Source organism: Enoplosus armatus, chromosome 19, assembly GCF_043641665.1.
Source record: "Enoplosus armatus isolate fEnoArm2 chromosome 19, fEnoArm2.hap1, whole genome shotgun sequence".
NCBI classification, from domain to species: Eukaryota; Metazoa; Chordata; class Actinopteri; order Centrarchiformes; family Enoplosidae; genus Enoplosus; species Enoplosus armatus.
This window is the reverse complement of record NC_092198.1, coordinates 10753152-10766898: the sequence shown is the minus strand read 5'-3', so window position 1 is coordinate 10766898 and position 13747 is coordinate 10753152. Positions and strand designations below refer to the sequence as shown.

General features: G+C 40.0%; 2 protein-coding genes and 1 long non-coding RNA gene across 3 annotated transcripts; 2 read left to right on the top strand and 1 right to left on the bottom strand.

Moving 5' to 3' along the window:
* Positions 1-510: 510 nt before the first annotated feature.
* On the top strand, positions 511-2231 carry LOC139302561 (uncharacterized). The gene is made up of 4 exons (XR_011598910.1): positions 511-581; positions 704-756; positions 1072-1164; positions 1529-2231. It is a non-coding gene; the product is annotated as an uncharacterized lncRNA (long non-coding RNA).
* A 3119-nt stretch (positions 2232-5350) lies between these two features.
* mtfr2 (mitochondrial fission regulator 2) lies at positions 5351-9396 on the bottom strand. The gene is made up of 7 exons (XM_070926309.1): positions 9289-9396; positions 8949-9053; positions 8510-8634; positions 7435-7643; positions 7022-7319; positions 6685-6868; positions 5351-5459 (listed from the first exon to the last, which is right to left on the bottom strand). Exons 1-7 carry the CDS (start codon positions 9358-9360, stop codon positions 5415-5417), a joined length of 1038 nt encoding a protein of 345 aa, XP_070782410.1. The 5' UTR covers positions 9361-9396; the 3' UTR covers positions 5351-5414.
* A 2148-nt stretch (positions 9397-11544) lies between these two features.
* On the top strand, positions 11545-13612 carry armc1l (armadillo repeat containing 1, like). Its single transcript, XM_070925969.1, has 6 exons — positions 11545-11697; positions 11972-12063; positions 12385-12568; positions 12672-12788; positions 13018-13092; positions 13182-13612. Exons 1-6 carry the CDS (start codon positions 11545-11547, stop codon positions 13374-13376), a joined length of 816 nt encoding a protein of 271 aa, XP_070782070.1. The 3' UTR covers positions 13377-13612.
* Positions 13613-13747: the final 135 nt, after the last annotated feature.

Here is a 13747-nt window from a genome sequence, read left to right as displayed (position 1 = left end):
TAAAAGAAGTCTGAAAGTTTTTAGAAATAACCTAGGCCAAGCAAAGGGTTTCGTTTAATGACTTAAACAGCATTTTGCCATTCTCAACATAGCTGTACATTAATTAATACAATATTACATACAATACGTAACACCAACGTGGTCTGATGAAACCACGTTGGTGCGATGTACCAATACGTTATGCGGAAGAGGAAAGAAACATAATGGCGTCCTTCAATGAGACAACAACTCGTGTAGGTTCAAACATTTTAGGTTGAAATGAACATACCTGTACAAGTATTTGGTAAAGTATGTTTGGGATGTTAGTTTGTATTTGGATGTGGATTGACTTGGTGAATTGATTGAATCAGAGTCAAGTCTGTTAGTTTGATCGAAACATTAGCATTGCTAGCATATTGAGGAATTCAACATAAATTTGCTGTTTAAGTGGTACAGTTTGGTATCTTAATATGGGCATTATATGATACATTTAATTTTCACAAAAAATATTGCAGATTTCCATAGAGTGTGTGGACAATCCTGATGAATTTCCTGGTGTAGTCGTATATGGTGTCGAAACATTCCCCATTTCTTCTTATCAAGTAAGGTTTATACCATTTAGTTTTAAGTGCACAGTCAAAATCTGTTTAAATATATGATCTGAAATCTAACTTAATTAATGTATTGTGTGTTATGTGTTTTGTTTTGTTGTTTTTGCTTGCAGGGCCGGGATGCCATTGAGTGGACGGCTTCTGATGATGGACTAGGCCGTCACAGGTTAGGAGAAGCAAGGCAAACTTGTTTGTATAGCGCCTTTCAACAAGCAAGGCAATTCAAAGTGCTTTACGTAAGACATAAATGCATGCAAAGACAAGATATAAAATAAACACATAGATTGATTTCAAAGTATTAAAACAAAGTAAAATAGAGGGTTGAAATATAATAAAAAAATATAAGACAGATTAAACGTACACTTTGTACATGCTATGTGTGGATTTTCTTTAGTAACATTCTCATCAATATCTGTTAATACTACAAGATAAACCAATTTAATCTAATTCTATATCTCTCTGTGCAACTGTTGTACTGTAGTTCTGTGCGACCTTTCCAATCTGCCCATTATGAGACAGAGGATACTGCCACGGATTTGGATCCCCCAGAGACTGACAGTGATTCACTAGCCCGGTAAAAAAATAAAAGATCTTCCTTCAATCTATTGTCCCATATGAGGCTTTCCCTGGGGCCTAATAATTAAATGTGTTGCATTTTACTGCTTTGAGTAATGTCCATTTCTGCTTTGCTTTTTCTTGCAAAAAATCAGGACTCACAGTACACAATTAGTAAAGTATTTGACTAGTTGTCAGTCCAGAAATAGTTATGTTTACTGAGTATATTTTTTTTCAGTCAGTCCCATTTAATTTCTAAAATGTATTGTTGGGCCTTTATTTTGTTATGGTGTTTACATTTTTGCAAGGCAACATATTACTGGACAAAATTGTAATACCAGTGATCATCATCGTTCTAAATGTCTCTGTTGTATTTCCCACAGTCTTGAGGAGGAGAAGAAGGAGGAGGAGGGTGAAGAGGATGACACGAGGCATCTACAGCCTTACATGGCAAACTAATGTATTTTATGGCCTTCAGACAGGCTAGCATGTGTTCAACACACAGACACGAGAATAGTACTTCTCATCTAATTCTTGGGAAGAATGTGAATAAGCTAATTCCATGTTGCGTTATTGCTTTACGCTGAACTACACTAAATATTTGACAATCAATCATGAAAAGCCAGTCAGGAGTTGCCTTACATGTTTGAATGTAATATAGACATTGGTAAACCATGGACAGTTGAGCTGCTTTGGTGAGTTTCCAAGTTTCCTGCTCACACTCCATAGAATGTGATCCTGCTGGCAGACCTTGACATATTAGATGTGAGTTTTGGTAGTGAGGCTACCCTTTTGTTTAAATGCACAGTCTGGACTCCAAATATAGAGTATGAATTTGGGCCCTGTCCCAAGCAGCAGGATTACTGTGTGATCTGGATAACTTTGCTGACCCTTTAAACCCAGGACCCTCACTAAACTAACATGGACTGAGGTTGATATTTTTATGCAGTTCAGGTTCAATTCAGGAGACTCAAACCTGCTCCTTCGAACAGAACTGTTTTACATATGCAAGGGGTAAAAGGCTCATTACAAAGCCTCAATGAAATTCCATGTAAAGACACTTCTGTTAAATCTGAATAATAAACTTTGCCTGTCATACCTATCAAGAGCCTTTATTTTACTTACGCTCAACATGTCAAAATGCATGTTTTCAAGGTGTGAGGGTTAACAATAACACCAGAATTGACTGACCTTAAAAACTACATTCATCACAGTGACATGACAGTTGACATGACACATTTCATACTTTAATATTGAATAATAAATGGCTAAACATGCTTGAAAATGTCCATTGTTTGCAGTCCAGTGGTCAGAAAATAACAGCATATCTATATCACAGCAATTGAAATAAACACTTACAATAGTGTGGATCAAATTACAACACCTCAAGTCTCAAGTCTTGTGAAATCCTCCACACTCGGCAGTAACGGCAGTCTTCTAATTTTTAGATCCATTTTGAGCTGGAACACAACGAGTAATCTGTAACCAGCTTTCAGCCACTGGAAAAACATTGGGGACGGTCAGATGACCATCATATCTGTCTGACTAAGCATCTTAAAGAAAAGCATGATTCATTATTTTCCAAAAATACAGTTTACAGCACATTTGCTCAATTTGAATTACACTAAGAAAGTGTTGAGTTACATTAACTACTCACCTTTTGAAAAGTTGTGGAGACACAAAGCTTTTTTGTAAATTGTAAACAAGAATGCAACAGTGATTTTAGTCCTATTTGGAACATGGCACACTTCAGCTACTTGTGGCCGGAATAGTATTACAACAAACAAAGATTATCCTGGCAAACACTTTTTTTCACCTGTTCTTAATACTTAATACTTACTACTAAATAGATCATCAGAATGTTTTTTTCTCACTTGCCTATTAGGGCTTCAGTATTTAACCTCCTGTCTGTACACATTTTCATGGCAGTCAATGAGATGGTTGTTAAGATATATCAGTCAGCACCAAAGTGGTGGATCGACCTCAAGATTTATATTGCCACTGACATTAAAGTTAGAGTTATTGCGTCTTGTTTTATGTTGTTTGTAATTTGTAACTGGTTTTACTTTGCCTCTGTAACGACTGGATTTCACAGAGAGGACCCAAAAGCACGACCCAGACACAGGCAGGTTAGAAGCAAAAAAACAAAGTTTTTAATGGAAACAAGCAAGGTTCGGTACACAGTTGAGCAGTCAGACAAGGCAGATGATCCAGGAGGGAATAGACAGAGACGTACTCAAAAAGCCAAAAGGAGATCAAAAACCAGGTAGTCAAAATACAAAGAACACTAGGAAAAACACTGGAACACTTAGCACAAAGGACAAAGACAAACTGGCACAGAAGGAGGGGAGAACACAGGTTAAATACACACAGGTGAGAGACTAATGAGTCTAAAACAGGCTAACGAACAGGACGTTCCAATTTGCCGTGTAAAGCAACATAAATTGATAAAGTTTGTGGTTCAGTTTTGTCAGCAAAGTTTCTGTTTGTACTCTAATGTGAATTGGCGACTTGAATCTGCTTACGACCATGTGCGCTAACACATAGGAGTAGGAGGGAAATTCACTTTCTTTCTTGTTAAACCAGAATGGTTTGGTTTTGTAATTTGGAAAATACATGATACACTTTATTTTCACAACGTATTTTTTATGATATTGCAGATTTCTATCACAGGTAATATCGAAGTGATCAGAGTTACCTGGAGTTAGTTAGTTGATGGGTCAGTACTTTATTAGAACAATAAAGGCTGAGGAGAAGAATACACATTTGCGTCACGTAAGGCTAATATCTACAGTGTCGCAAGCTTGCTTACAATGGAATTTGGAAAATGAACATAGATTTATGAGTAAAGACTTTGTCATACTTCATAGTAATACTTCTACAGATATAACATGGCCCTGTGCCCAGTGGACTTCATCAGGCTACAATCAGCTGTCGTTTTGGGCAGTTGCTGGACATTTTAATGTCCTTTCAAAGTCTATAGTGGTGTTCATTTGTAGTTTCAGTTATTTTGTTTTACATGTTCTACATGATTAGTAATAGGTGGTTTAGTCCTGGTGTAATTTAGTCTCAGTATTTGTTTTGGCTACTATTGACCTTGTTTTATTCTGTTTATCATTAAGAGCAAGAGGATCTTCATCAAATGATACCTCATCGCCATGTTGAGGAGATAGTGTAGTGTCTCTCCTAACATAACTCATTTTTGTCAGTAATGGAAAAAATCCATTGCAACAGTCTTAATAAATAATCTTTGTCTTGGGAAAACCATGTTGTTATTGTTTTTACTGAGCACAAACACACAAAATTCTATATATTAGGAAGGTGATTTCCTAGAGGCTTTATCAGGTGAAACTATTCATTATTTTAGGAGGGGAAGACTAGAGAACAGAAAATGGAGAAAATGTAGACTCTAGCCATCTGTCACTACCAGGTAACACTTTAAGGCCCCTTATTTAGCATTCATATATAGTACATAAAAGGAGTGAATGGTTCGTAACGAGCTACAATATAGTTGTAAGCAGATGTAAGTGTTTATTCATTGTTAATCGTTGACACCTGACCACTGATGATTCCACCTGTGCAGGTAAAAAAGTAAAACAAAAAATGTGCAGTAGAGATACATAGAGAACATAGAGAAGATGTGCGGTAATCTTTGTTGAAGATCAAACGGCTGTAAAAGGTGACAAATTTCAACTAAAACTGGATTTGGACATTTACTGAAATATTAGAAAACATGAAAACAAGAACAAGAAATTGATCAGTGCACTTTTACACTTTAATAAAATAAAAGAACTTGAAACAGCAGTTGCATAGAATAGAGCTGTGTGAATCTCAACACCCACTTGAGGTAAGAATTAAGGCCTCACAAAGTGACGGAGACATTAAGGCAGGTAGCTACAAGCTACAGTGCCTACCTGCTTAATACATTATCACATTATTTGCTTTAAAAAGATAACATTACTGTATGAATAACACTGGAAACATAAGACTCCACTGTACAAAAACAAAACGACTGCACCAAACTTTAACACAGCAATTGCTGTAACAAAAATATACATTCAAACCTCCCAACAAAGAGACACTTAACAGAAACAAGCACTTTGTTCATTGTGAGACAAACACTCTTACAAGAACAGAAGAATAGACAAACAAAAACAAAAACAAAATGTAAGCCAGTAGCTGCAGTCGTAATCCGTTTGCGAGGCACATCTGTGGGAGCTGTAACTGGTTGATGGCTTTTGACATTTTGGAGTCAGAAGTTGATCATTATCAGAGGTGGAGGCGCCCCTGACTGCGTCTGGTGTGGAGAGGAACCTGGAACAGAAGCGTCAGATTAGTGGACCTGCTGACATCTTAAGCTCAGTGATCACTGCGTACAGGTGCTGATAAACAACATTATGAATCCCTCAGATGCAAATCGACTTTTTCATGGGAGACAGTAGCTCTGTTTAATCCAATGTCCCAGTAATGCCGTGACAGTGAGCTAGCATGCATAGTAGCAGGACCCTGAAACTGAAGCAGCTAAATGGATAAAGCACAGGTGTAAATAATAACGTTATCAATGGCTCTATTCAATGTCAGTGACAGAGAACGCACAATACCAGAGTCCTGATACTGGCTCACCTAAATGGAATGCAGCCATCATTAATGTTATTATTTCCAAGCTTTTTTGACAAGTCAAAATGTCTACCATGAAAAGGGTCTATAGGCATTTTGAACTTTAAAAGGCACCGTACCACACTAGTGATCCTGTTCTTTCTTGAAGCATAAGTTTATGTGATGTTGATTTCCAAAAACCAGTTTGCAAGTTTTTCAACCCTAACCCTAACCCTATGCCAAGGAACTGATTAATAGGTTTGTTAGAAAGGTGGTTGGCAGCTGTGGAAGTGCCCTCTGGTGCTGCACTGTTGAGCACATGGAGCTGCACAGTCAGTAATTATTAGGCACAGCAAGAGGCACGTCGGCAGAACAGAGTGCAAAGTGGACTTGCAGTGGACTGCATCCGAGTGGTGAGTTGTACAGGCGGTTATTCCTGACTGAACGCTATCGAGCCTCTCACAGCATATGGAGTTGAGCTACTCCCCATGTGGTTTGTTTTTACTAATGTTAGTTTAACTGTTGTTAGCACTGTTAGCACTGCATATGTTTGCAACTACTTTTATATGACTTAACTGTTTATTTGTTGATAAGGCTTGTGAAACGTAGATACTATAGTAACCAGATCGTGGGAGCCATGTAAGTGAAGTATATCCGGTTACTTGAATTCTCATTATATTCTGGCACCTTTGTATTTGTTCTTTATAGACCACACATCCTTCCACTAAACACCTGTAATCCTCACTGGTGGCAATACTGTGTTGTTGTGTTAGATAAAGACAACTTAACTATATTAGAGAGTCCTGTGTGTTCTTACCGACACCCAAAGGTGAACATCACTATTCATCAACCAACACCTATACAGTCCCAAGTGAATACATGTTCAATGATGTTAAAATAAACAGAGGGGAGCGAGTATGGGGTGTGTCTATGGGAAACAAACCTTGGGTATTTCTGGACTGCCGAATGGTGAGTGCTCGAATGAATTCTCTTTGTCAGAGGAGTTGTTGTGGCGATGCTGGGCAAACTTTTTCTTTAGTGCTTCAGCAATAAGAGCCGCCGGGTCACTGAGCAATGTTGCACCTCCCTTACTGCGTCTCCTTCTGACCGGCGTGCCCCCTGGGGATCTAGAAAGAAAGGTTAGGAAAATAACTATGGGGGAACTGAAGAGAGCATTCTGCAACATTAGGACACAAACCATAATATTTCTGGATATTAATATTGGTGTAACTCAATCAAAAATTCTGGCACACCCATATTCTATCAATCCTAATGCCTACCTCTCCACTGAACGCAATTTCACTTGATTTAAGTCCTTGAGAACATCCAGCATGGATGGGATCCCGTTTACTTCCGAGTCCTGACCCTTGTTATGATTTTTCTCGTCCTTCCTGCGCTGGCGGATCAGCTGTAATACAGACGAAGTCTCTGCGGAGGAGCCAGGGCAGGGAGGAGGTGGAGGTGGAGGTGGAGGTGGAGGTGGTGGAGGAGCAGCACAGCGAGGCGTGGAGGTGAGAGCTGGTGGTGGGGGAGGAGACATCAAAGGCGTGCCTGGTGCATTCTGGGACTCGGTCAGACCTAACAAAACGTTGAAATAGCACAAACAGGTTATTAGATATACTTCACTTGTAAAAATCACAGTAAAACATGCTGAACTCATTTGAAGTTGCGTCGTGGTGCAAAGAATGTGAACCTGAGGCTGGAGAGGCAGTAACAATCATGGCTATCTGAGCTCGTAGTTTAAGCAGCTCGCCCTCCAGCACTGTGATCTTCTTAAGGGCGTCTGGGTCAGTTGTCTGCCTTACAGATCTGCCTTCTCTTTGGGCTTGACTGAGGGCCGGTCCTGGGTATCTCACCACATCACGATTTACAGCACTTCGCTTCTTCGGAGGTAAATGGTTCCTATAGAGACCACATTGTTTTAGGTACAGTAAGAAATGACAGTTTTTCTGAAAACGACATGACCAATTCAACGCTTTTCTTTACAGAGATCAGTGTTCTCCTGCTCAGACAAGCTACGTACAAGTAAGCTACCAGTTTACATTGTGCTTTCATATCAGCCAGGAAGAGAGTGGCTACATTTACCTGGCAGCGTGAACTACTTATTACACCTGCCTACAGAAAGCAAGCCATTCTGCTTGCTTGAGGAAAGTAGTTTCATGTACTAATGCAATAAACTGAACAGCTCACATTGTGCGGTTCATAAGGGGAACTTAGCAGCTACACTAACCACTTTTACTTAAAAGTAACCACAGAAAAAGTATATAATAGTAGCACCTTGCTAGCCATCTACAGTACACACAAACACTGACTGGCAGAAACACTTACTGAGTTGTCTATTGCCTTGTTGTTCCTCTGGGTAGAGGTTGTTCCACACACTCCATTACTCCCTCTGTGCCGTTTTTGGCATCAGAATCAAACAAAAACTGTCCAAGTTGAAATTCACAGCAGCAAAGTACCCGCGTTTCTGTTGGTTGCCAGAACTCTTTATTCTCCAGCTACTGTAGCAGTAATGCTGAGCAGCTGGAGCGGCACCCTGAGCTTCTGCCTCTCTCTGTTCCAAGTGGACTTGTACATGTACTCTTTGACTCATAACATTTTATGAAATATATTATCCACAATTTTGCTCATATTAGGACAAATTGTTTTTGTCTAATTAACAGTATGGCCAATATGGTTTTGTTCTCTAGTTATTGATCATTATAAAGTTGCACAGGGAAACATTACCTTCACCGTGTTCCCATTATGTCCATTTGTGTTCTTCTTACCTGGTCTTGGCAGAGCTGTCCCCTTCGTCCTCAAACACCCACATGACGTCAGCGAGTGAGGGGATGGCGGGTGTATCGGCAGTGATGTCGACATAATCATGGAGCCTATAGGTGAGCAGGGGGATCTAAGGACCAAACAGGGACAAGGAGGGATTACACACTGTGACACTGACTACATGACAAAAATAATCTCATTAGTTATATATAATTATGACATAAATAGTATTTTTTATTGTAAATTTCAATTTTATATGTATGATCCTTGACTTAAGCAGTACTTGTTTATTCTGCTCGTTTATTGCACCAAAATACCAGAGCAAATTCCTTGTGTGTGAAACTTTACTTGGCAATAAACCTGATTCTGATTCTATCATAATAAACTAGACTGATTTTGAGTGATAATCTTCAGTCTGTTAGAAAACACAAGTAGTATGGGTACCTGGAAGTGGACACGTGGTGTAGGCGCCAATGGGAGGTTGGTCCCGATCATCCGCACAATACTGCGATACTGACCGCACAGCTGACTGTCCCACACCGGAACCAGCTACAGGCAAGACCACACACACACACACACACACACACACACACACACACAAAACTTAGTTGTAAATTGCTATCCTTCCTCAGTCAGTTCACTTTTAGGGACTGGTGACTTTTCTTGGCACTGGTAATCTCCTTGGTAAATCTCAGTTTGAGAATCAGTAACATAATCATAACAAGTGTGTGTGTGTGTGTGTGTGTGTGTGTGTGTGTGTGTGTGTGTGTGTGCGCGCACTCACCATGTCTGGAGGCACTCCAAAGTACTCCAGGACGACACGCAGCACATCCAGAATATCCTCTGCTAAAGACATTGGAAGGACTTTTTCATGCACCAGCTGATGACTGCAAAGCTCCTGTTTCTGCTGACTGACTTGGTAAGTGTCCAACACAGAATGGACGCCACTAAGTCACATACTTTACACCTGAAACCAAACCAAACAAAACATACAGCACTTAACACTCTATAAAATAGAACAACTAAAAGTCAGTACTTGAATCCCTAAACACCACAAATCGAGCCAGAAAGCTTAGCGTCTAACCCAACATCCATATCATTACAAAAACCTAATGTCACCTTTAAATTATTGCGAGAATGTAAGAACTTCTATATCTCAGCAAGAACTTGCTTCTAGCTTTAGTAGGCTCATCTACTGGAAAGGCGACTTTACAACTACAGCAAAGTCAGACCGCTGCTGTTAGAGTCCTCACCAAGACCAAGAAACCAGACCACATCAGTCCAGTTCCCACAGCTTTGCGCTGTGGCTTCCTGTGTTAAAGAATTGATTTTCAAAATACTACTAATGGATTATAAAGAATTGAATAATTTATAGTAAAAAAAGACCTGTCAGCTTGTCTGGGACAGGTCTGCTTACTGTCCCCAGAGTCAAAACCAAAGCATGCAGTTTCTATGCACTGCTTTTTATCAAATTAAATGATGTGCTATTCATTCTCATCTTTCATTGTGCTTTGAACTGCACTGTATTTTCAATTTCTTCTGTTTATTCTATTTTGGCTTCTTTTTTTTAATCTTCTTTTATTTTATTCTTTTAAAACCCTAATGACAAGTGTGTTATTTCATATTGTCTTGTGTTTCTTTAATATCTCTGTATGTCTTACTTATCACTTTGAAATGCTTTGCTGTTGATTGCTTTACACTGAAATAGGTTAACCTCCATCTTTAAATGCCAGTAACTCACCTTATAGGAGAAACCCAACCTAAACCAAAGTTAGCTGGTGATGATTTCAACCTGCCCCACAGACCGTTAACTAATAATGAAACAGCTGCGAACACAGAAAACACCCATTGTGGTTTCACCGGTTTCACAGCTGGAGGCGCTAAATTCAAATAAAACTAATTTGGATGTGTTATTTCAAACATTAATTCTACGAGCCTCTGGAGTCTATTAACTTCCTGATCCAACTGTCGAGGTGTCACCTGGTAGCATCACAAACGGATGCTCAGGGAGGAAGTTGTCTCCCTCTGTGCAGTTGGATGCTGACTCAGCTGTTGAATCGCATTGGATCAGCACAACGGAGGGTTCATTGCGGATTTTAGTTTTAACCTAAAAAAAATAGCAACCTTGTGTTCAGGGCAGTGCAGGTAGCCCGCACAAGAGCCGCAGTGTGTCCCTCTGTAAAAGCTGCATTGCTCATCAAAAGTAAAATGCGCGACCCCAGGAAGCACGCGGGATAAGCGTAAATATGCGTGTACTTACCGTGGACTCGTGTTCTTGTAAAAACGTTAGTGGCCACATCTGTCCGAGATCTTCATAATAACCAATAATATAAACTGTAACTGCAGATAAACTCTTAATAACTTGGAGCTTCCCTCCTAGCTCACGCTTCAAGGCAGCGAGTCTGTAAAGTCAAATAAAGCTGCACGAGCAACACTTCCCCTGATTGGCTGTAGATGCAGAACTAATATGAGCAGCCAATAAGAGAGGGTGACTGTGCAATGTAGGCAACGGCTTGTCGACCAATTGCGTGCCACGAAAACGTAGCACCAAATTTGTATTTTTGTACACGAGCTGCTTCTCTTCTTGGGTAAGAAAACATCGCTAAACTTAACTTAAATTTAACATATATCGCACTTTCGAGGCATTTATATTATTATTAGTTGTAGCAATCACACAATTTTATGTTCAAACGGTCCAACGCTACAATTGAAGATGTGTTTTTGTTAAGTTGGCTAGCTTCTTCACGTTTCAAAAGTAGCTAGCTTCTTTAGCTAGCCACAACGTTAACGCTGGCGCTGTGACTTGACAGGACAACTTTAATACAACAAAATGTAGCGTTTCTAAACTAGCCTCGTACCTTTAGATTCCTAACTTAAAAACTTACTCTAGTGACCGTAACGTTATCTAATTGAATTAGTTCAACGTTCTCACGACATATTTTGTCGACCATAGCTTTAACGGTAACCTTAAATCATTCTAAATTCACACTTAGACAACGTTAGGTTACCACTCTCTGTTTCAGGTCTGGTAAAGGTAACAATGATGGATGCACTGTCGGTGGTGAGTCAGCTGCGGGACCTGGCCTCTGAGCCGCAGAACCGAGAGGTGATAGTCCAGGACCAGGGCTGTCTCCCCGGCCTGGTTCTTTTCCTGGACCACCAGAACCCAGAGGTGCTATTTGCAACTCTTCAGGTGGGTGAAAGAGGCTGGACTGGGGCGGTGATGTGCTGTACATTATCTGCCAGTTATTGAAATAACTGAAATAAATGAAAACTTGTGTTTGCTTAAAGGGTTAAAACTCATTTATCTATTTAAATCATGTAAAACACTGGAATGGTAAGAGAGACTTGTAAATTGAGAAATGAATTAACTAATTCAGAACAGCCTGTGTAATAGGTAACATGTTGGGTAGCTGGGTGTACCTGTTTGTACAAATGCAGTGTATATTTTAACCCTTTGTCCTCAGACCCTGCGCTACTTGGCTGAGTTGTCCCCCAACATCCCCACCATGAAGAACGAACTGGGTATGATGGTGAGCTTGGAGAATCTAATTGGGAGGTGAGGGGATATTTTTTTTACACTGTCTTGGTGACTCTTGCATGTTGATGCGCATTTGTGATTTACTGGACTGTCTGTAGAGTATTTTCTTAGCATGTTTATGTGGTTGTTCTTGAAACTTCCAATGACACTTGCTTGAACTTGCTGCATTAGTTCCCTTTGTTTTTTTCTTATATCCATTTATTATTTCATGTTGTAGCACAGATACATGAGTAGTTTCATACGTTAATAGGTGTGTTACGTTTCATAACCTAATAGTCATAAGTTCATGTCATGTAAAGGTGTTTCACTTCACATTAAATATAACATTTCTCCATATAGAGAGGGCCTGTCTATTGACATCACAGCCCTGGCTAAGGAGGTGTTTGGCATTCTGAGTGCACCTGCTAATCCTGTGCCACGCACTCCTGAGAGGGAGAGGAGAAAGAAATCCCAGTTCTTTATCAACACCTCCAACAAGAAGGCCAAGTCTGTCACTCTGCATATCCAAGGGCTGGACAGCACTGTGAGTAGGCTGACACACACACACATATACATGTAGCAGCATGCAGTAGCAGTTGTTATTATTGCCAGCATATAAACAAATACATTCTCCCTCTCTTAACAAGGACCAGCGAGGCTTGTGTGAGGAGGCTCTTCTGAAGGTCAGAGGAGTGATCAGCTTCACCTTCCAGATGGCTTCCAAGAGATGCACCGTCCGCATCCGTTCAGACCTGTCTACTGAGGTAACACACAAAAACACAAAGACAAACATCAACTATCAGTGTCTGCTTTGGGAGCAACTGGCCTGTTAAAATATTTATTATGTTATATATTTATTTGTTTATATCTTCCTAGTTATATTTGTATTATATACACGTGCAGGAATCTGGAGTAAGAAAACAGTATATCTGATCTCTGATTGATCTTGGTTTATTAATTCCAGTCACCTCCTTGATGTTTCTTAATTTGCAGAGTCTGGCATCGGCCATCGCTGCCACTAAGGTGTTGTCAGCCCAACAGGTGGTGAAGAATGAGGCAGGAGAAGAGGTGAGTAGTGGTCATAGAGCACACATTTTGACTGTGTTGAAGTTCACACTGAACTTTTAACTTGTCTCTTCTTATACTGTTCTCTTCAGGTTTTTATCCCTCTGAACCCATCTGGAGTGAAGGTGCAGCAAAACTCAGCTCTACCAGACTACCTCCCAGAGGAGGAGGAGAGCCCAGAGAGTGAGGTCGACCGAGCAATTTCCCGCACCGCAGCAAAGGAAGACTCTAGTGGAAGCTGGCTCAACACTGCCGCCAGTTTCCTCACCAAAACATTCTACTGGTGAAACTGGCTCAGTTTGATTCCCTGAAGATCCAGTGACACAAAGTTGTGCTAAAAGACGTGGACGTTGTGTCTGACCTTCACCAACTTCCCATCAATTCTTGTGAAAAACTACAAGTTGCCAACGTGTGCAAAAGCACTTCTCGTTTTACTCCTATTGTGCTCACTGACTTGAATGGAGGCACACACATTTGAAAAATATCTTTCATCTCTGGACTTACATGATGCTGTTTTCTATCCAGCCTTCTCATGGAATGTAAATATTTTCTGTTGGTCTTTCCAAACTGTCCATTGTCTCTCTACATGTAAAAAAAAGTTTTTAAAAGATTCTTTGATACTTTTCTTTATAGTTATAAGAAGTATTGTGTATCCTGC

Excerpts from the sequence above, each read along its gene's own strand:
- armc1l (XM_070925969.1), top strand. The coding sequence starts at position 11,545 with ATGATGGATGCACTGTCGGTGGTGAGTCAGCTGCGGGACCTGGCCTCT. Across the intron at positions 11,698-11,971 it reads TGCTATTTGCAACTCTTCAG|ACCCTGCGCTACTTGGCTGA; the intron begins GTGGGTGAAAGA and ends CTTTGTCCTCAG. Across the intron at positions 13,093-13,181 it reads AGAATGAGGCAGGAGAAGAG|GTTTTTATCCCTCTGAACCC; the intron begins GTGAGTAGTGGT and ends TGTTCTCTTCAG.
- mtfr2 (XM_070926309.1), bottom strand. The coding sequence starts at position 9,360 with ATGTCTTTAGCAGAGGATATTCTGGATGTGCTGCGTGTCGTCCTGGAG. Across the intron at positions 7,320-7,434 it reads TACTGCCTCTCCAGCCTCAG|GTCTGACCGAGTCCCAGAAT; the intron begins GTTCACATTCTT and ends ACGTTTTGTTAG. Across the intron at positions 5,460-6,684 it reads GCAGTCCAGAAATACCCAAG|GTTCCTCTCCACACCAGACG; the intron begins GTTTGTTTCCCA and ends CTTCTGTTCCAG.